We start from the raw sequence: 23,908 nt of genomic DNA, 5'->3' as shown, positions 1-23,908 counted from the left end.
GGGCTTTCTCTAGTTGTGGCGAGCTGTGGCTGCTCTTCGTTGCAGTGCACGGGCTTCTCATTGTGGTGGCTTCTCTTGTTGCGGAGCACGGGCTCTAGGCACGCGGGCTTCAGTAGTTGTGGCATGCGGGCTCAGTAGCTGTGGCTCGTGGGCTCTAGAGCGCAGGCTCAGTAGTTGTGGCGCACGGGCTTAGTTGCTGTGTGGCATGTGGGATCTTCCCGGACCAGGGCTCAAACCCATGTCCCCTGCACTGGCAGGCGGATTCTTAACCACTGTGCCACCAGGGAAATCCCTATACATTCTTTTTTTATATTCTTTCCATTATGGTTTATCCCAGGGTATTGAATATAGTTCCCTGTGTTATACAGTAGGACCTTGTTGTTTATCCATTCTATATGTAATAGTTTGCATTTACTAACCCCAAACTCCCACTCCATCCCTCCCCCATCCCCTCCCCCTCCCCTTTGGCAACCACAAGTCTGTTCTCTATGTCTGTGAGTCTGCTTCTCTTTTGTAGATAGGTTCATTTGTGGCATATTTTAGATTCCACGTATAAGTGATAGCATATGGTAGTTATTTGTCTTTCTCTTTCTGACTTATTTCACTTAGTATGATAATCTCTAGCTGCATCCATGTTACTGCAAATGGAATTATTTTGTTCTTTTTTATGGCTGAGCAATATTCCATCGTATATATGTACCACATCTTCTTTATCCATTCATCTGTCAGTGGACATTTAGGTTGTTTCCATGTCTTGGCTATCGTGAATAGTGCTGCTATAAACATAGAGGTGCATATATCGTTTTGAATTATAGTTTTGTCCGGATATATGACCAGGAGTTGGATTGCTGGATCATATGGAAATTTTATTTTTAGTTTTCTGAGGAACCTCCATACTGTTCTCCATAGTGGCTGCACCAATTTACATTCTCACCAACAGCATAGGAGGGTTCCCTTTTCTCTACACCCTCTCCAGCATTTGTTATTTGTAGACTTTTTAATAATGGCCATTCTAACCAGTGTGAGGTGGTACCTCATTGTAGTTTTGATTTGCATTTCTCTAATAATTATCGATGTTGTGCATCTTTTTTTTTTTTTTTTTTTGCGGTACACTCGGGCCTCTCGCTGTTGCGGCCTCTCCCGTTGCGGCCTCTCCCGTTGCGGAGCACAGGCTCCGGACGCGCAGGCTCAGCGGCCATGGCTCACGGGCCCAGCCGCTCCGCGGCATGTGGGATCTTCCCGGACCGGGGCACGAACCCGTGTCCCCTGCATCGGCAGGCGGACTCTCAACCACTGTGCCACCAGGGAAGCCCTATTTTGAATTTTTTGAGGAATTACCATATTGTTTTCCACAGTGGCTGCACCATTTTACATTCTCATCAACAGTGCACAAGGGTTCCAATATCTCCACATTCTCTCCAATTCTTATTAATTTGTTTTTTTTCTTTTTTGTTGTTTATATTAACCATCCTAATGAGTGTGAATTGATACCGCGCTGTGGTTTTGATTTGCATTTCCCTAAAGACTGGTGATTTTTGATCACTTTTTTATGTGCTCATTGGCCATCTGTATGACTCCTCAATATTTATAATCACCACTGATGCTGTAGGAACTTAGTGCCCCAGCCACATGACCGCCAGGGCCTGTTTCCACCTGCACTTCAGCCTCTGCCGCCTCCCATGTTAATTTGAGTAATTGTGATGCCACTGCGTGCCATGGGCCACCACGTCTCATCTTCCCCGGCAAAGTTGTCCATGGACCACTCCAGTGTGTGAGCTAACCAATCCCAGAATCCCATGTTCAGTGGTCCTGGGGCCACGGTTACTGTATCAGTCATGGTCGTGCCTGAGAAAAGGTGGCACGTTCAAACTGGGTTATTTGAGGAAAGTTTGAATAAAGGGAATTTTTACAAAGGTGTGGGCAGGGTTTAGGGAACCAACAAAGGATGGTGAGGTGCACAGGGTTCTAGCAACAATGGGGACACACCTAGAGCTGAAGGGACACAGCGGGAGTAGCTGTGGAACCCAGCAAGGGTGGCTGAGCAGACAGAGCCACCTGAAAGGAGCCGAGCTATCCGTGGCCTCTGCAGAGGGAGACAGCCAGCCCACAGCAGCCTCCCAGGGAGGGAACCCAGAGAATAAATACCCGACTTCTCTCTCCTCCCCCGTCTCCGGCTCTGACCCCAACAGGAAGCCTGAGAGCCTGGAAGCTGTTCTGCAGTCTCGTCCCTGAGGGTCAGTCTTGCTGTAGGCCAGCAAGGTGGAGAAGGATGGAGAGTGGATCTGAAGGGGAAAACGGAAGACATCCACAGCCATTCTTACAGCTATTCTGTATCACTTCAGATGCTGTTAGTAATAGAGCAGGTGGCTAACAGTGGCTAAACAACAGTCGTTTGCTTTTCTCACACAGCAGGGATCTGGAGGTGTGCAGTTGTAGCCTTTCGCTCAGCACTGGGCGATGGTGTGGTTCTGGTCAGGGTCTTTCTTCTCTGGTCTCAAGATGGCGGCCAGCCCCGCCTCCCCTCAGGACTCAGCCCAAGTGCAGGAGAAGGGCTGGGCTTCTCCTCACCTCTCTGCCTCCACGGGATTATGTTCATCAGAGCTCTCCCCCCGCCGCCCCCAGAGCTGGGGTGGTGTGACGCTCCCCGGGAACCCTCCACGGGGACAAGAAGGGGGAGATGGCTCTAGGTGAGTGGCAAAGGCTGTCCCTCCTTGTGACGGGATGGTCACCCTGCTCCCAGGGAGTACTCACCTCGTGGTCTGGTTTGAACGAGGGGATGGGTGGAGCAAAAAGGGATCCTTCAAAGTAAGAAACACACCAGCCAATGTGCACAAATCTCTGTGGGCCAGGGAAACGCTCCCGCCCCTGTGACATACCCTCCAAGGCCATATCCCTCCTGTACTCTGCTCGCCAAGAGTTTACTTTCCCAACAGACCTCAAGAGCCAGTGGCCTCAGGCTGCTTCCGTTTCCTGCTCTGGAAAAGTCCTCGAGGCGAGGAAAATACAAATGTCTTTTCTACCTGCTTGGAATGAGTGAAGGAAAAACAAAACGAAACAGCAAATGTTAATATTTACATAAATTACCTTGGCCTGGAATTCAATATGGATTCCTTATGCTCAAAGCCAGGGCTGACATCCCTGGCCTGAACCCAGTCTGTTAAAATATCACAAAGCTTCAGACCCGGTTACCAAGCAGCTGCTGGCCCCAGTCTGTTTGCCCCCTGAAATTTGGCTGTCTCCGCCCTCCCCCAGAGAACAGGGTTCGGGGCCTCCACGGGCCAGTCCCTGCCGAAGCCACTGTTCTCCCTGGTCAGAGCTTCTGCTCAACAGTGGTTAAATAGTTTGAACATCCCCCTGCAGAGAACACACGACTCTAAAACAAAATTAAATTTACAGCTCCAAAACAAAACTAAAGTTACAACTCAGAGACAAAACTTCAAAACTAATCAAGTCCAAATCAAGACCTGTGACATTGTCCTGTTTGCTCTGACCCACTTCTCCCTAGATGACCATGGCCCTGTGGCCGCAGAGCCCCGGAGGCCTTGGAAGCAGGTGCAGTTCACCCAGTCAGCATATTTTCCTTCTCAAACCGGCTCAGCAGTGAGGCCCAGGCTGGATTGTCCAGGGCAGCAGCTTTCCAGACCCTCTCCAGGTTTCTCAGACTCATCCTGTTCTTTTCTTGTTTGTTTCCTGTCTGTGTCTCTCACTGGGGTCTTGGACCCATGAGGGCAGGGGTGCCCTGTGCTCTGTTCCTGTGGGTGCTCCAGTGTCCAGATCAGGCGCTGTCCCAGGGGAGAGAAGGAACTTGTGCCCATGGTGCTGACAAGTCTTCTGGCCTCCACTTACGGCAAACGCATCACTGGTGTATTACCTACATCTGTCCTCTTCTCGTTGTTCTGTGACAATTAAAATCGTTTTTCTGTTTTCTCCATGTGTCATTTGATGGTGTGAAATCAAAGCCCCATTTTATATGAAACTCAAGCGTTATGTGGTGACCAGTTCCTTAAGTTGAGAATGATGACAGGAGAAGAGAATTCGGGTGAGCTCAGCGGCAGATAAGGGACAGGCAGTCAGCATGTTTGCCAGCCTGTGACCCGCCCACAGCCACCCATGGGGGCGATTCTTTCATGCCTACATGTGTCCTCATGCAGGCTCTGAAGCTGCTTGGCTGGGCTGGTTTCAAGGTGACCCTCTGGATGACACGGCGTCTCTGTATGATACTACACTTCAAAAAACATTATTTATTTATTTGCCGCACCGCGAGGCATGTAGGATCACAGCGTGTGGGATCTTAGCTCCCCGACCAGGGATCGAACCCGTGCCCCCTGCAGTGGAAGCACGGAGTCCTAACCACTGGGCCACCAGGGAAGTCCCATCCTGAATCTCACATTGAAAACCCTCTTCGATGGGAACGCGAGGCCCCCCAGTGATGACCAGCTGGGATTCTTTGGACCCCACGGTGGGGTTGCCTGTACTGAGGAGCTGGGAATCCTCCCTGGTGCACTGGGCGTGGCAGAGCCCCCGGCCCTGCGTTCTGGTTGCAGAGCTGGGCTATGCAGGGCCTGAGCTCCCAGCCTGGACACTGGCCTTGCCCGCAGTGTCCTGGGGATGCCAGGCGTTGCCAAGTTTCCTGGGTGACATTGTGCCAGGGCAGCTGCCCTTTTTCCAGGGGCTGGATGTCCCCAGCTGAGAGCCAGTACAGGCTTCGAAGGGGGCTCGTCCCCCCCACCCCCGTCCCGCTTATCGCCCAAGGTTCCTGGATAACAGGAGGGTGGCTCTCAGGCCTCTCTGGCTGGGCTGGGCCTGTGGGGTCGCAGGGGATATAAAAGGAGCCGCTGGGGCAGGTGCCCCATATCTCCCTGACGGTAGCAGCATGGCCTTTCTCTGGCTCCTCTCCTCCTTCGCCCTCCTGGGGGCCGCCTTCGGTGAGTGCTGGGGCTAGGGGCGCCAGCCAGGTCTGGGAGGGGGCTGAGGAGTAGTTCCCTGAGCCCCTAATGGCACCGCAGCCAGGCCCCATCAGAGGCTGGAGGGGCTCTGTCCGGAGCAACCTGGGGGCCTGGCCAAGAGGGAGATCTGAGCCCCCTTCCCTGCTCCCTTGGGCCTCACACCCCGATAGGCAATCGAGCCTGCAGGGAGGAGAGGGGTCCTTCTGGAGCTTTCTGAGCCCTCACACCCTGCACTGGAAGGGTGGAAAAGGCCAGTCTGGGCCGCACCGAGATCTGAGGCCCCAGAAGTGGCTCAAGTTGGGGAGCTGTGGACAGAGAAGGGTGTGGTAGCAAGAGCCCTCCCACGGCCTCCACCTGGGGTTTTTATTTACTCTTCTGGGCACTTGCTAAGCGTTTCATTTTCTATTAAAAAAAGATGAAATAGTGAAAAATACAAAAAATAATACGACATCCATGTACCTTCCATTGGGATTTAGCGAATGTTATCTTTTTCCAGGTTTGCTTCAGGTATTTCTTTTTAAAACATAAAACAGATTCAGCTAGAGTCCCCTCTCCTCCTCGGAAGGTGACCCCTATTCTGAGCTCACTGCGTGTCACTTCTGTGGGGGTTTTACAAATTTACTACACATTCGTAAGTCCATCAACACAGTGTAACATTTGTAAGAACTTACATGAACTGTGTTATCCGCCACATCAGGTTTATAACATGCCTTTTCCCACCCGGGTGGTTTTAGATTTATCCCGGTTCGTATGAAGACCCAGCTCGTTGACTTTAATCGCTGTAAAACACTCGGCTGTGTGAATACGTCACAGCTGATGTTCTAATCTTCTTGCTATTACAAAAAAGTGGATTATGTTGATGACATGTTTGGGCGATAACAACCTTCAGTGAGTGGCTGGTGCATCCCCCCGTCCCCAGGGGCGGGATGCCGGTCCGGGCATGCGGCAAGGCCTGCATGACCCCCGGGTGGCCTGGCTGGTCGTAAGGGCTGTACCTGCCCAACTTTCTTTACTGTCGCCAAATTGTAAAACCTGTACGCAGGTGCCGAGAACTCACCTGGTCCTGACACAGCAAATGCGTCAGGGACACATTAAGTACACGTGACTTTTCTCATTGTTTTGTGACAATTCAGGTCCTTTGTTTTCAGTTTCCTCAACGTGTCCTTTTACGGCATCAAAGAATCAAAGTCCCGTTGTATTAAATAATTAACTAAAACTTTATACAATGAAGAGTTCCTGAAATCTCTGGGACTAGTGAATTCAGTGTAAAACATACCCCATCAGCTGTCGGAATTCTGGGTCCCCCAGGGGCTGGGGTTATCAGATTTGAATTCCATACCCCCCAGGCCCCACCAGTCTAATGGGTGAGCTTTGACTTGTGAGGTGAGATTGTTTGCTCCCCAGTGTACTGAGGAAAATGAGCATCGGGGATTCAGTGACTGCTCTGAGGCTTCACAGCAAGGAAGGGTGGGGCCTAGGAGTCCAGGCAGGGTAGTCCGATTACTCAGCCTGTTTTCTGCTCTTTCAGGCAGGGTGGCCCTGGGTGGGAGCAGCCCTGTTCCTCTGCATCCCTGGATGGGACACTGGGGTCAGCAGGCTGTATGTGGGGATCCTTGAGTCCACAGGTGGAAGGCACCAGGAGAAGTTTTTTGGAGGAGGGGGGAGTGTGGCAGAGGGTCCTGAGTCAGCCTGGGCAGCTGAGCTACAAACCAGGATTTCTGCAGACTGGCTCCGGGTCTCAAACCTTCTTCCTCGTCCCCTCGCCCTCCTCAGGCTGCGGGGTCCCTGCCATCGACCCTGTGCTGAGTGGCCTGTCCAGGATCGTCAACGGGGAGGAGGCTGTCCCCGGCTCCTGGCCCTGGCAGGTGTCCCTGCAGGTGAGGGGGGAATTCTGCACACGAGTAGGGGGATGCACTGGGATATCAGTCCAGCTGGGGGCTGCTGCCCAGATTGGTTTTGCTGGTGTCCGGGCAGGGCTAACCCTCCGATCTTCCTCTAGGACAGCACCGGCTTCCACTTCTGCGGGGGCTCCCTCATCAGCGAGGACTGGGTGGTCACCGCTGCCCACTGCGGGGTCAAGTGAGGGCCCGGGCTCAGGGTTCTGCTTCGGGCTCCAGTCTGGGGTGGGGGAGGGGAGTAGGGCACGTTCTCAGTCCTCAACCCCCATGTGATTCCCCCAGAACCTCTGACCTGGTGGTGGCCGGGGAGTTTGACCAGGGCTCAGACGCCGAGAACATCCAGGTCCTGAAGATTGCCAAGGTACGCCCAGGCCCTGCTGGGCCGCCCCGGGATCAGCCGCGGGGCTGGAGGCAGGGGCAGGGGGACGAAGACCCTTCGGCCGCTTGAGAGACAGGAGCCAAGCGCAGATGAGGCCGGTCTCAGGATTCTCATTCCGGGCTCCGATGGGTCTGTTTCCGCTGAATGGATTGCCAGGAAAGGAGCTGGTCTCCTTGAAACCTGGAGATCCCCGACTTAACCCAGGGCCTTACCTCGTCTTTCTGGGCCCCACCCGCAGGTTTTCAAGAACCCCAAGTTCAACATGTTCACCGTTCGTAACGACATCACCCTGCTGAAGCTGGCCACGCCCGCGCGCTTCTGCGAGACCGTGTCCGCCGTGTGCCTGCCCAGCGCCAACGACGACTTCCCCCCCGGGACGCTGTGCGCCACCACGGGCTGGGGCAAGACCAAGCACAACGGTGAGCGGGCCGTGGCCTTTCCATCCACGAGGCGTGTCCGGGGTAGGGGCGGCCTGAGCCGCAGGAGTCTCCAGGCGGGACACATGTGGCTCTTTTAAAAATGTTTTAGTCTAAATTCCTATACAGTCATCAATCTTTCCATTTCTTTATTTAAAACGCTCTCAATTAAAAGGCTACCAGACATGAATAAAAATGAGGGTTAATAATATATACATAAACAGTTTCTGAAGAAACACCTAAGTACCAGCAAGTCTCGCCCCCTCTCACCTGCAAGGAGAGGGACAGCCCGGATTTCCCTCCAGACTGAGGAGGGCGGTGCGTCCAGCGCCCCTGAAGTCTGGGCCCGGAGTCCAGTGTCCTGGTCGGTTTCAGGCCTGAGCGCCCAGGTGCCCCCCACCGGCCCCCCACCGCCCCCCCAGCACTGCTCCATCCGCAGGTTCTTCCTCGGTGTCCTGAGTTCTTCTGCCCCGGCCACGGCCCCCGGCTGGTCCCGTAACAGGACAGAAGCAGCCGGGAAAGGGCAGCAGGAGGGAGGTGCTCCCTCGGGGGTCCCTTCCGGTGTCCCCGGTCAGAAGGACGTGCATCCCCTTCCCTGGGGGGGAAGGACGGCCCCTCCACCCACACACAGTGGCCGCCAGGGCCCAGGGCGCGCGGGGCTCCGAGGCAGGACCTGTTGCAGCAGCTGCTGGAAGCACAGTCCCCGCTGCCTGGTGTGGAATCGCAGAGGAGCCGCGTCCCAGACTCCCTGAAGGTGTCAGGGAAGGTTCGAAGCTCGGTGTCCACGATCATCGCGATGGAGGAAGACTGGGACCTTGCAGGGGGAGGGCGGGGCTCAGGCGGCCCCTGGTCTCTTCTCCCCAGGGGCGGGCTGGTGGCATGAGGGGCCCTGACCCCACGCCCTCTGTCCTTCCAGCCCACAAGATCCCCGACAAGCTGCAGCAGGCGACCCTGCCCATCCTGTCCAACGCCGACTGCAAGAAGTACTGGGGCAGGAAGATCACCGACGTGATGATCTGTGCGGGCGCCAGCGGCGTCTCCTCCTGCATGGTACGGCCTAGCTCCGCCACCCTGCCCGCCCTCACTGCCCGTGCCTCCCCTGGCCAGGCCAGGAGGCCCACTCCTCTCTGCCATGACCTGTCTAACTTCATGCCCTGCCCAGTGCCCCAGTGAAGGGCTGGACCAGATGCCCCTGGTGAGGGCCGGCTCTGGCCAGGCGTGGTGTGGGGCTTCCCGGGCGTATGTAATCTCACACCAACCCCACGAGCTGGACGCTTCAGCCTGTTTTACAGCTGATGGGGAGGCTGAGAGGATAAGCCACCTGCCCCAGGCCCTCCAGGAGTAGGTGGCAGGGCTGGGGCTGCCATCTGAGCAGATCTGAGTCTCCTGTGCACAACCACTGGGCCCCCACTTGTGCTTTGTCTGCACCCCTGGACTTGCCAGGTCAGGGCACACCAGGGCCCTGGTACTCCCTTTCAGGCTTGAATACAAGTCCTATCTCCTCCTGCAGGGTGACTCTGGTGGCCCCCTGGTCTGCCAGAAGGATGGAGCCTGGACCCTGGTGGGCATTGTGTCCTGGGGCAGCGGCACTTGTTCCACATCAACACCTGCTGTGTACGCCCGTGTTACTGCACTCATCCCCTGGGTACAGCAGATCCTGGCCGCCAACTGAGCCCAGGGCTCCTGCCATCCCAACCCTGAGGGTCCCCAATAAAAGCATCTGTCTGCACATGTCTCTCTGTGTGGCCTGGGCGACGTGGGGCTGCAGTGGTCCCTGTCACCCACTAAGGGGAGGTGTTACTGCTCCCTTTCCAGGCTGCCAGTACCCCAGCAACCCCCCTCTCAGGAAGCTGAGTCTTTGTATCTCATCCTCCCTGCTCAGGACTCCGTCCTGGGGTAGAGCCCAGGGACTAATTGCTGGAGGCAGCTTGGCCCATGGAGCTTTCTGGAAGGCAGGAGTCTCGGCCAGGCTGTGCAGTCCCCGGAGGTGGGCATTGGGAAGGCAGGGTGGGACTGTGGAGATGCTCTTTCTATCCTCCTTGGCTCTTCACTGCACATTTCTGTAAGACCCATTTATCCCGACGATTCCTGTACTCTCTGTCATAGATGGGCCTGGAGCAGGCATCTATTGCCCCCAAAGCACTGGGTTTAGGGGAGAAGCAGACAGAATTACAACAGTTCATTTCCCATTTTATCCTCCCACAGTCAGACCTATAGCCTCCGCCATCAGTCACGGCACTACGTGTCGGTCACGCACAACCCCGGTTCACATCATCCTCTCCCAGGTCCCATATCTTGATGTTTCTTTCCCTCTGGAGTTTCTACAAGGCTAGTCTTTGGGAAGGCAGCTGGTAGTCCACACTCACCGGGCATCTGGGAAGGAATGGCATTGGCCTCCCTGCTGCATTTCCCTTTCAGTATTCTTCCTAATATCTTTCCCTTCCTGGTGGAATTTTAGGTGTTCTGATAGTGGGTCATAATATGTTGAAATTAAGGTTACACATACCATTTAATTACTAAGGACACGGAAGAAAGCCCCCAGATAGCGGAACCTGATTTGGAGAATGAACATGTGAAAGGGAGAAAAGAAAAATGAGAGAGAAGCGTTGGGCAGAGGAGTGGAGTCACAAAGTAAAGTGTTTAAAATATTATTTAAAGCCCAGTGTTTTAAGGAACACTGGAGGTTTGGGGTGGGGGAACCCCTCAAACTTGGAGAGGAAAGTACAAGCATTTTATATCTACATCAAAACCATTTACATGCAAATGAATGTGGGATGTGATGCGTATAAAAATGCAGTAGCAAAAAATAAAAAATAAAAAATAAAAATAAAATAAAAAAAAAAATGCAGTAGCGAACACAAGCCTGGTTAAGTTACTTTTTCACTCACTAGCAAGACCTGCCTTCACCTCTGCCAACCATTTTGCCAACCCTCCCCCTGGAGTCTGAAAACCGCAATCCCGGGATAAGATCGCCACCTCGTGGCCCATATGAAAACTGCAAGTCTGTGCCTGGCTTCTGACTTAGAAATGTAATGTGAGCCCAATGGGTGATTTTAGATGATCTCATAGACTTTCTAAAAAAAAATTAAAAGAAATAGGTGAATTAATTTTACGTATATATTTTATTTAACTCAGTATATCCAATTATTATCATTTCAACATGTTTTAAAATTATTAATGGTATATTTTACATTCTTTTTCTCATACTAGGTCTTTGAAGTCCAGTGTGTAACTTGCACTTACAGCACATCTCAATTAGGATGCTAAATTTTCATCAGGAATACTTGATCTGTATTTAAATTTCATAAAATATTGCAGTTGAAAAAGTAGACTTGCATACCCAAGTGGTTTCCAATTAGGGGTTACACTGAAAAGTATAGTTAAAAAATTCCATGATTAATTGGGAGTCTGTCTCCGTTTGCAAACAGACCCTCTGTAAGGCAGGGTGTGCTTAATGGGCCCTGCTGAGGCTGCCCCATACAGTATTCTTTTTTTTTTTTATTATTTATTTGTTTATTTTAAATTTTTTAAATTGAAGTATAGTTGATTTACAATATTGTGTTAATTTCTGCTGTACAGCAAAGTGATTCAGTTATACATATATTCTTTTTCATATTGTTTTCCATTATGGTTTATCACAGGATATTGAATATAGTTCCCTGTGCTCTACAGTAGGACCTTGTTGTTTATCCATCCTATATATAATAGTTTGAACCTGCTAACCCTAAACTCTCACTCCATCCCTCCCCCAACCCCTCCCCCTTGGCAACCACCAGTCTGTTCTCTATGTCTGTGATTCTGTTTCTGTTTCATACATAGGTTCATTTGTGTCATATTTTAGATTCCACATATAAGTGATAGCATATGGCATTTGTCTTTCTCTTTCTGACTTACTTCCCTTGGCCCATCCAGTGTTCCTATTCTTCCTCAGGCACAATTAGGGCATATGGCCAACCTTCTCTGTCCACAGATCACCTAGCTTCCTATTTAACTGAAATGTCTGGACCGATCAGAAGAGGATGGTCATCGTTCACATCTGGAGAGTGTCACATCGTTCACCAGTCACTTATCAGCCGACATCTGTACCCACAGCTAGCGGACACGGTGATGAGCTGCCCAGACCCCCTCCAGCGCTGACCCACACCCCAGCTGCAGGGAGTGTTGCCCACAGACAGCCCTCAGCTGTCAGCCCTCTCTGGCAATTTCCTCAGCTGCAGAGAATCTTCCTGACCAAGGTCATGCTGCCTTTCTGGGCGGCCCACATCCCTGATTGGTCAGCTGGCTTTTAAAGGCCCATCCCTTCCCTTCCTAGGTGTTGATCCTGGAAGCACTCCCTGATTCACTTCCTGGTGCTGACCTTCATCTCAGAGTCTGCTCCCCGGAAGCTCGAATTGTGACTCTTGGTACCAGGAGTGGGTGGACTCCAGAAAGCAGGCGCTAGGACGGGATTCTGGAGTTGGACCGCTCTCTGCCGGCTGTGGCCGTGAGGACACCTTCCCCTTTGGTAGGAGCGGCACCGCCCGCGGCACAAGGTAACGATGAAATTGTTCAGACTTCCACCCCTGACAAACTGGGATGGTCGTCTGGTGGGAGAGAATTCACTAGTGGGTTTTCCCATATGTCAGGAGTTGGTGAAATACGGGGGGGGGGGAGGGAGAAACTGTAAGGCTGGTGAAACGGCGTAGCTGTTGCTAAGCACAATTCAGGCTTCAGAAAAAGGAAAGGAAAAGCTGAGAGTGATTCATAGCCCATTAAAAGCTAGGTGTGAAGGCCAGAGAGCCTCCCTGGGAGCACAGGCAGAGCTGCCCAACCTCCGCGGCTCCCTGGTGAGAAAGCTGAGCACAGGGCCCAGGGTGTAGTCGTAGAGCAGCGTAAACGGTCAAGCTAGGCGGGTCTGCCAGGCCAGGGTCAGGGCCCTGCAGGACCGCAGGCTCCTCCGCACAGGCCCCACCTCCACTCCTGGAGGTGTGCTGGGCCGGATAAGAGAGGAAAGAAACCGTGTCCCAAGGGCGCTGCAGGACCTCGCCAGCAAGGCCAGGTGAGCCCTGGATCCAGTGGGGTCAGAACATAAAATCAGGTAAGGGAGAGATTACTGATTTGGGAGCCCTCTCCCAGGACACAGGATTTAACACCCTAGCCGGGTCCCCCAGGGATGGTTGCCCACTTGCTGCCTGGATGGCTCCTAGAAGCCAGAAACCAGCCCTGGACCCCACTAAATGAGGGCCACATGCCAGAATGACCAGGTCAGACGGTGGAAGAAGGGATTTAAGGCTGAGAGAAGCGGGCGTGGTAGGGTGGCCGTGCTGTGTAAAGCAGGATGCCCAGTGGCTGGCTTCCACGGGAAGGCCCGGAAGGCGCACCAGAGTAGGAAGGAATGTGCTGGAGGGAGGGGCACCAGGCTGGCTGAGAAGTTCACCCCCCGGTGCCCTCTTTGGGCCAGCCTGGGCAGTAGGAGACACTGCTACGAGCAGCTGCCAGGAGGATGCAGTTACCGTGATGGTGGCAGGGCGGGACGGGCAGCTGGGTCCTGGCCCGCAGAGTGATGGAGTTGGTTAGGAGGGCCTGGAAGCGCTGGGGCAGAATAGATGGACCGCTACCGGGGGCCCTGCTCAATGTGTGTGATCGAAAGAAATCAAGGACGGGCGACCAGCAGGCTAAGTGGCCTCAGTAAACAACTTGGCATTCTGCGGCACCTCCAACTTGCCTCAGGCCTCCTTTGCCTCAACCAGAGTTAGATGCTTCCTCCTCCGAGGTCTCACAAGCCTTGTATTCCCCTCTGCTAGAAACTAATTATGCTCCACTGGATTCACCTGTTTACTAGGCTAGACTGTGGGCTTTATGAGGCAGGAGCCGTTCCTCTGCTTACGCCACAAAGCAGTGCTGCTAATCACGAACGAGGTTCCCGCAGTGGGTCTCCAGCCCAGCTGCGGCAGCATCACGTGGGGGTGGGCTGACTATTTACCTCGTCGTGCGACTGGCAACGTGTTTATTGTGACGTAGTTGTCTTTGAAGTGGGTGTCTCAGCAAGTTTATCAGGCAGTTGATTTAAAATTAAAAAAACCCAACCAGGGCTTCCCTGGTGGCGCAGTGGTTGAGAGTCTGCCTGCCAATGCAGGGGACACGGGTTCGTGCCCCGGTCCGGGAGGATCCCACATGCTGTGGAGCGGCTAGGCCCGTGAGCCACAACTACTGAGCCTGCGCGTCTGGAGCTTGTGCTCCGCAACAAGAGAGGCCGCGGCAGTGAGAGGCCCGCGGCAGTGAGAGGCCCGCGCACCGCGATGAAGAGTGGCCCCCACTCGCCGCAACTAGAGAAAGCCCACACACAGAAAAGAAAACCCAGCACAGCCAAAAATAAATAAATAAATGAAATCTAAAAAAAAAAAAAAAAACCCAACCAAACAGGGACTTCCCTGGCAGTCCCGTGGTTAAGACTCCATGCTGCCAACACAGGGGGCTTGAGTTCGATCCCCGGTCGGGGAACTAAGATCCCACATGCCTCACAGTGCGGCCAAAAGATTAAAACAAAACAAAACACCTCACTGTCTGGCACTTACACTACAATCCACCCTGTGATGCTGAGGCATCAGAGTCAGTGGTAAAAGGACACTAACAGCCTGGGTAGCAGATAAGTTAGAAGTCAGGGGGAGGGCACATTGTAACCTATGAAGTACACCTCTAAATCCTAAATGTACAAATCCTATAATGACATACAGTCTGCGATGTTGTTCGTAGCTATTGTCGCAAACTTAAAGCGTCCAGCCATGAGAATAGGTCAGTGATCTCGGGGACTCTGGGAATCTGTTCGAAGATTTGGGTAATATTTCAACATCTGGGCACGTGAAATGGTGAGGTCTCTGACGTGGTGGTGTGTCCCTGGGGTGTCATCTCTGGTGCAAGAGGTATAGGCATCTCCAGTGGCAAACTTGGGCTGGGGCCATGTCGTCTGAGATGGTGTCCTCTCCAGCGATGAATCCATCTCAGAGGTGAGGTGCTGTGGAGAGGCAGTCACCCCGGCGACCCTCCCATGTGGCTGTCGGTTGGGGTACTGGTCATGGGCTGGTCGTAGGCTACCCTGATGTGACTCGGAGGTTTCCCTGAGGACTGAGCTGCCTGTCTGCTGCTGCTCCCTAGTGAACCTAACTGTGAAGGCTCCCCGGGGTCTTCAGGGGCACATTCGGCCACGGCATAGGCAGCTGCCCTGTCATCTCCCAAGGAGCTCTTCCAAAGCATGTGAAGATCCTGCGCACGTTTATATTCCAGGCTAGAGAGGATCTTAGGAGTGCTATTTCCTGGGACCGATCTGTGAGGGCAGAGGAGAGACCATGAGACCACAGTTCCCATAACCAGAGGGGTTTTATGTACAGGCAATAGCAGGGCCAGCTGGTAGCAATATTCCATGTATAGGAAACCGGAGGCGAGTGTCATTCAGACACTGCTTCCAGAGGACCAGTTGCCTATAAAGGGATTTCCCTTGCCCCAGGCTGGGTGGCATAGTGGCCTGAGCCCTTCTCAGTAGGGCTCTCCAACACTTCCTGCTTCTCCACCAGGTGGTGCAATTGCAAGCGGGAGTGGTACCTTCCAGCATTGGATCTGCACGATGGTTGGCCCGAGTAACCGGTCTACAAGTAACCCCATCACCCGGGCCAGTGCAAAGTCATAAGAATAGTCACAGCCACTGATGCTTGATGCGCTTGGGTGGGCGGGGTGGAGGTTCCGTGGCTGAGCTTTTTGTATATTGATGAACGGCTGAGTGGTGATGCTTGGGGAGAAAGTGGTGGGTTACGGTGTCTAGCATGGGGGTACGGCCATGACGTGTAGCTTTCTCACCATATTCTCGTCTCCAAGTTGGGCTCAAAGCTACCGAGCAGAGAGTTTCTTTCCCTCTTTCAGACACCCAAACTGTGCCAGGGATTGGTCCTCAGGCAGTGAGTTCTACTTCCTGTGAATTAGTAGGAGATCTCATTTCATCTGCCAGCCCTAGCAGCCTCTATAAACAGGGAGAGCGACCAGCATGGAGGTGACCCCTCCATTGTCAGGGCTTTAGAAGAAATGATTTCGCACTAACTTGCTGGGCTTCTGGCCTGGGGGACACGCACTGATGAGGGGTCACGTGGGACTACCTGCCCTCGATCAGGTCGCCAGTGTGAAGCAAATGATGAAATGATGGAAAAACCCTGGTGGAAGGGGGGAGTAGAGTCAGAGGACAGAATAAAAAGGACCCTGTTTTGGAGGGTGAAAGCTTGAGGATTGCCGGAGATGACTGAAAGTGGAACTTCGGGGTGGGGGGTGGATAGTAATTGTTATGTGGGATAAGAAGGCCCCGGGGGTGAGAATCAAGCAAGATGGGGCCCTAGCTTCATCCATTTCAGGGACCCCTTGCTTGTAAGGAGAGGCTCTTTAAGGAGGCCATTCTGGGAATTCCCTGGCAGTCCAGTGGTTAGGGCTCGGGGCTTCACTGCTGGCCCGGGTTTGATCCCTGGTCGGGGAACTAAGATCCGCAAAGCTGTTCGGCATGGCTCAACACTGCCAAAAAAAGGAAGAAAATATGCTGTTCTCGTGCTTGGTGAGGCCAGCAAAGTGGGTGCCCGGGTCAGAGTCAGTAATGTCTAGTGATGCAAAGGGCACAAGACAAATGTAGTCAGGAAAGGCCTGTTTGAGGAGGAACCCTGGGCGGGGGTCGAGCAGAGGGGTCCTGCATGTCAGCAGCGATGAGTGTGTCGACAGGAGGGGGCAGCGGCCGAGGAAATCAACCTGCCCGAGGGAGTGGTGGGTCTCCCCGGGGAACATGTCCCCATCCTCCATAATGGGAACAGAATAGAACTGGTGAGTAGGTTGACGACTACTGAGGATGCTTCCTGGACCCGTTGTACGTCCTCAGTGAGTTCTATGATATTAGGAGTTGAAGCCTTAAGCGGGGAGAAGCTGAGCATTGAGGTTTCCATTGTCAAGGGTGAGGGGCCATCATTAGTGGCTTAAGTACCAGCCTCATGGGGCTGTTGCAAAGGAGACTGTGGGCCGAATGCCTCTCAGCTGAAGCATATCTTCATTTATTTTATGTATGTATTTATTTATTTTTATTTTTGGCTGCGTTGGGTCTTCGTTGCTGCACGCGGGCTTTCTCTAGTTGAGGCGAGCGGGGGCTACTCTTCGTTGCGGTGCTCGGGCTTCTCATTGCGGTGGCTTCTCTTGTTGCACAGCACGGGCTCTAGGCATGCGGGCTTCAGTAGTTGTGGCAGGCAGGCTCAGTTGTGGCACACGGGATTAGTTGCTCCGCGGCACGTGGGATCTTCTCGGACCAGGGATCAAACCCGTGTGGCCTGCATTGGCAGGCGGATTCTTAACCACTGAGCCACCAGCGATGTCCTATGTATTTATTTTAAAATATTTGTTTATTTGGCTGTGTCGGGTCTTAGTTGAGGCATGCAGGATCTTCACTGCAATGTGCGGGATCTTTAGTTGCAGCATGCTAATTCTTAGTTGCGGCATGTGGGATCTAGTTCCCTGATCAGGGATCAAACCCAGAGCCCCTGCATTGGGAGCTTGGAGTCTTAGCCACTGGACCACCAGGGAAGTCCCTCAAGCATATCTTTTTTTTTTTTTTTTTTTGCGGTACGTGGGCCTCTCACTGTTGTGGCCTCTCCCGTCGCGGAGCACAGGCTCTGGATGCGCAGGCTCAGCGGCCATGGCTCACGGGCCCAGCCGCTCCACAGCATGTGGGATCTTCTTGGACCAGGGCATGAACCCGTGTCCCCTGCATCGGCAGGCGGACTCTCAACCACTGCACCACCAGGGAAGCCCCCTCAAGCATATCTTTAATCATAGGACATGGGCCTTCAGTGCCCTGTTTACATCAGTATTGGGGAATGTTTACCATCTTGACCCGGAGAAAGAGTCACCGGTGCCCAATTGGCGAGTCCTACCAGCGAAGCCAAGAGCTTGGGCTTAGTCCATGGGGCATGGTGTTGTGTCAATGGATCCATGCCTGCAATAGGAAAAGAAAAAAACAGGGGGGCACCACCAGAGGTAGCTAGCTGTTTGAGATGAATGGTCCCAATAGTTACATCCGAATGGGTTTTTACACCTTTGATTGATTTATAGGGAAAGGACTTCCTTTTAGGGAATTTAGAGGAATTGCCTCAAATGACAGTGACTTGGGCCCCAGAGCCTAATAGGGCCAAAAAGGACTAAATTTTTATTGTCCCAAATGGACCACCAGAGTGGTATAAGGATGATTGTCCTCAGGAGGTGGGACAAGCCTCAGGGAGCTGCCAGTTTTCTAGGGTGGGGGCTTAGGTGGCTGCCAGCCCTGGAGGTTAGGGAAGCAGGCAGAGGGAGCATCGGGGACAGGCTCGGGGTCAGGAGGTGTCTGTGTGGCAGGAAGGTGGACAGCAGAGGGAGGCTGTAGCTGGAGAATGCAGGTTCCAGGGCCTGGAGTTGAGACTGGCTACCCAGAGGTCAAGTGGCCAGGACCCCTGAGTTTTTGGAACTCCCAGTAGAGGCTTGCCTAAGTGTTCCCATAAGGCTTGCCTAAGTAGTCCCATAAGTATTCCCATAAGAGGCAACTTATTGTCTAAGTTGGGGGTTTGTTGAAGAGGGAGTGGGGAATCTTTTTTGTTGAGGGAAATTTGTTCAAGGGAGACCCTTCCAGGGCAACCGGAGTAGAGGGCCATGAGTCCGTAACCTAAAACAGTAAAACAGCCTAGCAAAATTTGTTTATTCGAGAACAGCAAAGAATTGCGATTTGGGACATGCACCTAGGGCAAACCACATGGAAGTCCAGTAAAACAAAGGAGAGGAACCTCTTTCCTAGAGAAGGGGAAGTTGGGATGGGCTGTTATAAACCAAAGTCCATTGGGGGAAACTGGGAGTTTGAAGTATAGGGGCTTTTCATGGTTGAGTGGTGACAGTCTCTCATTGGCTGAGTTGCTGCCAGGCAAGGAGAAAATCTTCCTCCTCCTGGAGATGGTGCTGTCACTTCCTGTGGGAGATGCCAAGTAAGGGTCTACCTGTCAAGGTCTGGGTTGATGGCGGAGTGGTATGTGGGGGGAGAGCTCCCTCTGCTGGCCTCTTGGCTCCATTTCACAAGTCTGAAGTATCTGGGCTCCTGGGTGGGAATCTCCTCCATGTCTAGCAACCATGTCAGCGCCCTCCAGTACCTTTTGGATGGTTTCAGCAGCTCCAATAAAATGTACTCCTGCCACCCTGTAACAAGGGGGAGTGCCACGTGAAAAGAATTCTCTGGACTCAGGGTCAAATTGGGACTCTTCAGGGTTGGAAATGAAGGGGTCATTTGGGTCACTATGGCCATGGAAATAATAAACCCATTTGTGATGTTGTGACTGATAATAAGAAACAAATATTTGCTCTTCATCCCGATTTCTAGCACAGAGCTCCTAAGACTCTTAGAATTTCTGAAGTGATGAGAGTCACAAAGGTGTCTTTTTTATGTTAATGAGGTGACTTTTGGAACTCACCTAAGGTTGGGAGCTGGTTGCTGGAGAAGCCAATCATGTGATTAGAGGGATCTGACCTCCAGGGAGGTTGAATCAATCATGAAGCAACCATAAAACCCCAAAAGGACGGGGTTTGGAGAGCTTCTGGGCTGGTGAACACCTGGAGATTCAGGGGGAGTGGTACACCTGGAAAGAGCGTGTATACTCTGTGCCCTTCCCCATACCTTGCCCTGTGTATCTCTTCCATCTGGCTGTTCCTGAGTTATATTCATTCATTCACTCATTTATTTATTTATTTATTTTTGGCTGCATTGGGTCTTCATTGCTGCATGTGGGCTTTCTCTAGTTGCGGCGAGCGGGAGCTACTCTTCATTGCAGTGCTCAGGTTTCTCATTGTGGTGGCTTCTCTTGTTGTGGAGCACGGGCTCTAGGTGCGTGGGCTTCAGTAGTTGTGGCGTGCAGGCTCAGTAGTTGTGGCACACGGGCTTAGTTGCTCCGCGGCATGTGGGATCTACCTGGACCAGGGCTCGAACCTGTGTCCCCTGCATTGGCAGACGGATTCTTAACCACTGCACTGCCAGGGAAGCCCAGCAGGCGAATTCTTAACCACTGTGCCACCAGAGAAGTCCTCTGAGTTATATTCTTTTTAAAAAAAATTTATTTTATTAAAGTATAGTTGATTTACAATGATGTGTTTATTTCTACTGTATAGCCAAGTGATTCTGTTATACATATGTGTGTATATATATATATATATATATATATACACAAATTCTTGTTCATATTCTTTTTCATTATGGTTTATCACAGGGTATTGAATATAGTTCCCTGTGCTATGCAGTAGGAACTTGTTTATGTATTCTCTATATAATGGTTTGCATCTGCTAATCCCAAACTCCCAGTCCATCCCTCCCCCCACCGCCTTGGCAACCACAAGTCTGTTCTCTGTGTCTGTGATTCGGCTTCTGTTTAGTAGATAAGTTCATTTGTGTCATATTTTAGATTTCACGTATAAGTGATATCATCTGGTATTTGTCTTTCTCTTTCTGACTGACTTCAGAAAGTAATCTCTAGGTCCATCTACATCGCTGCAAATGGCATTATTTCATTCTTTTTTATGGCTGAGTAATATTCCATTGTATATATGTACCACACTTCTTTATCCGTTCATCTGTCAATGGACATTTAGGTTGTTTCCATGTCTTGGCTATTGTAAATAGTGCTGCAATGAACATTGGGGTGCCTGTATCTTTTTGAAGTATGGTTCTCTCTGGATATATGCCCAGGAGTGGGGTTGCTGGATCATATGGCAACTATAGTTTTAGTTTTTTGAGGAACCTCCATACTGTTCTCCATAGTGGTTGCACCAATTTACATTCCCACCAACAGTGTAGGAGGGTTCCCTTTTCTCTACATCCTCTCCTCCTCTCCAGCATTTGTTATTTGTAGACTTTTTGATGATGGCCATTCTGACCCACGTGAGGTGGTACCTCATTGTAGTTTGTTTTTTATAAATTTATTTATTTATTTTTGGCTTAGTTGGGTCTTTTTTGCTAGGCGCGGGCTTCCTCTAGTTGTGGCGAGCAGTGGCCACTCCTTGTTGTGGTGGACGGGCTTCTCACTGCCGTGGCCTCTCCCGTTGTGGAGCACGGGCTCTAGGCATGTGGGCTTCAATAGTTGTGGCACACGGGCTCAGTAGTTGTGGCTTACGGGCTCTAGAGCGCAGGCTTAGTAGTTGTGGCTCACGGGCTTAGTTGCTCTGCGGCATGTGGGATCCTCCCGGACCAGGGCCCGAACCCGTGTCCCCTGCATCGGCAGGCGGACTCTCAACCACTGCGCCACCAGGGAAGCCCCCCATTGTAGTTTTGATTTGCATTTCTCTGATAATTAGTGATGTTGAGCATGTTTTCATGTGCCTGTTGGCTATATGTAAGTCTCCTTTGGAGAAATGTCTATTTAGGTCTTCTGTCCATTTTTTGATTGGGTTGTTTGTTTTTGATATTGAGCTGTATGAACTGTATGAGCTGTTTGTATATTTTGGAAATTAAGCCCTTGTCGATCGCATCATTTGTAAATATTTTCTCCCATTCTGTGGGTTGTCTTTTCATTTTGTTTATAGTTTCCTTTGCTGTACAAAAGCTTGTAAGTTTAACCAGGTTCCATTTGTTTATTTTTGCTTTTATTTCTATTGCCTTGAGAGACTGACCTAAGAAAACGTTGCTACGATTTATGTCAGAAAATGTTTTGCCTATGTTCTTTTCTAGAAGTTTTATAGTATCCAGTCTTACATTTAAGTCTTTAAGCCATTTCGAGTTTATTTTTGTGTATGATGTGAGAGAGTGTTCTAACTTCATTGATTTACATGTGGCTGTCCAGCTTTTCCAACACCACTTGCTGAAGAGACTGTCTTTTCTCCATTATGTATTCTTGCCTCCTTTGTTGCAGATTAATTGACTGTAGGTGTGGGGGTTTATTTCTGGGCTCTCAACTGACTACTGTTCTGTTCCACCTGACTTATATTCTTATATAATACATCCAGTGAGTAAAAATGAGTTTCTGGAGTTCTGAGAGCCACTCTAGCAAATTAATTGAACCCAAGGAGGGGGTCGTGGGAACCTCTGATTTATAGCTGGTTGGTCAGAAGCACAGGTAACAACGTGGACCTGTGACTGGAGTGTGAAATGAGTCGGGGTGCTGTCTGGTAGGACTGAAGCCTTAAAATGCAGAATCTGAGGTTACCTCTGCTACCAAACTCGGGTCCAGCTGCCACTGCTTGAAAATCAATACTCAGGAGGCAAGTGTTAGGAGAAATGAAAAATGTTCCTTTTCCTAATGTTCCTAATCAGAAAGCTAGCATTCTGGAGAGAAGGCAGACTCGTGTCCCAAATCTAACTCTGAAGATTATGCTTGGCCATAGAAGTTTGTTGTTTTGTTTAACAGGTATAATAGGTAAAAATCTTTGTTTACTGATTTAAATTCTCTTAAAATATAAAAAATAGAATGGTTTCCTGAATTACAGCTTTTGGCCATAAGTAAAGGTCAACACAGAGAACAATAAGCCCAAACTTTCTGTAGCAACTTTTATTTTCCCCTAAAAAGAGAGTCTATTTTCATACAGAGACATTCATTTAGATGAGACACACATTAGGTTTTTTCCGAAGTGCCCAAACTCACATAATTCCTGTAACTGCAGATGAGAATTATAATGAGAAGCATGCATTAACTTAAAAATACTGCAGGCGATGGCAAATCCTGACGAGTTCCCGGTTTCCGTGACAGGGTAAGAACTCGACTAGTACATACGTGAACTAAAATCCAGGCAAAAATGCTCTAAAACTTCGTCTACTGGTTTGTAATTCATTAACATATTGTAAGACTGTTATTCAGATCCAGTTATGTGGTAATAAGACCTGAGAGTGTTTTGTAAAAGTTTGTTTTAAAAATCACCACATAAACTTAATTTGCTAATTTTCCATTCTATTATCGGTATTTTTCTTTGTTTCACCTGTCTCCTTTTCTTTCCACAAATTCCCAAGGACAATCCCTAAAAAAAGTATTAGTCCTATTGTTCTTTTGGAGGTGAATTTATCCCAACACTCCTCAGGTCTGTGCATGTCCAGAGTGTAAATCTGGTGAGCCAGATGGGCTCCTGCTGCAGCAGCCGGAGCAGTGTGGTAGGGCACAGTCTGACCGTTGTTCGCTCCCACCAGGCTCAGCACCCCCAGCATTGCCACACTGAAGCCACCAAGCCACTGCTTAGTATCTTCACGGAACAGCACTGCCGTGGACTTCAACGCGATCAGAGCATCATCTGTCTTGTCCTGACGAGCCTAGATAGTATCTTATATGAGTCCACATAATCCCAGAAAAATAAAGAGGGAGGCAAACAGATGGATCACAGGAGCCCTTGATAGCAGACCATCCAAGTAATGCTCCCCAATTAAAAGTCAACCCCAAGGCTAATTGAGGCCAGTGTGTAATTCTCTTCATTAGCGGGTAGGTGATGACAAGAAGTAGGGATGCTGCTCCAAGAGCTGTACTGTAGTAATTCAGACACAGAAGAACACCTAGTGCCAAGTTCAGCTGTCCCCCGAGAAAAACAGAGGACTGAAAAGTTGAAATGTCTCCAGCAGCTATTGGGTGACTTGCTGTTCCTGGAACCTTTTTATCATAGTCCTGGTCCCACATGTCATTAATAGTACAGCCTGCTTCACGCAGCAGAACAGCTCCAGTGCCAGAGAGGGATAACACGTACCAATCCGGAAAACAGCCTGGTTGGGCTGCCAAAGCAGTGCTCCGAGTACATGGCGGGTGCCGCAGCCAGGTTCCGATGGGCTTGTCCAACCGCATGAGGCACAGGTGGGGCTGCAGACGGTGGGGCGCCGATTCACGATCCCCGCCGCCGACAGGCTCAGCCGACGCCCGCCCGGCCCCAGCCCCGCCGAGGGCCGCCAGTCTCCCGTGTGGAGCTCGCGGGCCGCGTGCGCCAAGGCCAGGGAGCGGCCTTGTGAGCCCCATAGCCACGCCTGTGTCCTGGCCCGCGAGCCCCACGCCTCCCGCGCCCAGCATCGGGCCATGGAAGTTTTTAAAGGGAAAAGGGGAAGTGGCCTCAGTTACTTATTGAAATAGGGGATCAGACTTGTCACCTTCTCCCACTGCATGCAGGCTTGTCGACCTTTCTTTAGATGCTATCTTGTTCACACAGTTTGTTTGAGAGATTACTGAAGGGGAAGCTAGGGAGGAGATCTGGTCATCTGTTAATTATTTATTCTTCCTTTCTACTTCTTTGATCTATGGAAAGAACCAACAGGTTAGG

At 51.2% G+C, this 23,908-nt stretch overlaps 1 protein-coding gene and 1 pseudogene across 2 annotated transcripts; one reads left to right on the top strand and one right to left on the bottom strand.

Annotated features, from left to right (window-relative positions):
* Positions 1-4,873: 4,873 nt before the first annotated feature.
* LOC309836595 (chymotrypsinogen B) lies at positions 4,874-9,311 on the top strand (the record flags this gene model as incomplete). Its single annotated transcript, XM_082676708.1, has 7 exons — positions 4,874-4,925; positions 6,720-6,823; positions 6,946-7,025; positions 7,127-7,205; positions 7,462-7,642; positions 8,556-8,689; positions 9,150-9,311. 7 exons carry the CDS (start codon positions 4,874-4,876, stop codon positions 9,309-9,311), a joined length of 792 nt encoding a protein of 263 aa, XP_082532834.1.
* A 13,245-nt stretch (positions 9,312-22,556) lies between these two features.
* On the bottom strand, positions 22,557-23,661 carry LOC309836611 (4-hydroxybenzoate polyprenyltransferase, mitochondrial-like; annotated as a pseudogene). Its single transcript has one exon. The product of its transcript is annotated as a 4-hydroxybenzoate polyprenyltransferase, mitochondrial-like (transcript).
* Positions 23,662-23,908: the final 247 nt, after the last annotated feature.

Source organism: Grampus griseus (genome assembly GCF_964374135.1).
Source record: "Grampus griseus genome assembly, chromosome: 19".
Taxonomy (NCBI): Eukaryota; Metazoa; Chordata; class Mammalia; order Artiodactyla; family Delphinidae; genus Grampus; species Grampus griseus.
The sequence above is the reverse complement of the archived record's forward strand: the minus strand, read 5'-3'. Positions and strand labels throughout refer to the sequence as shown.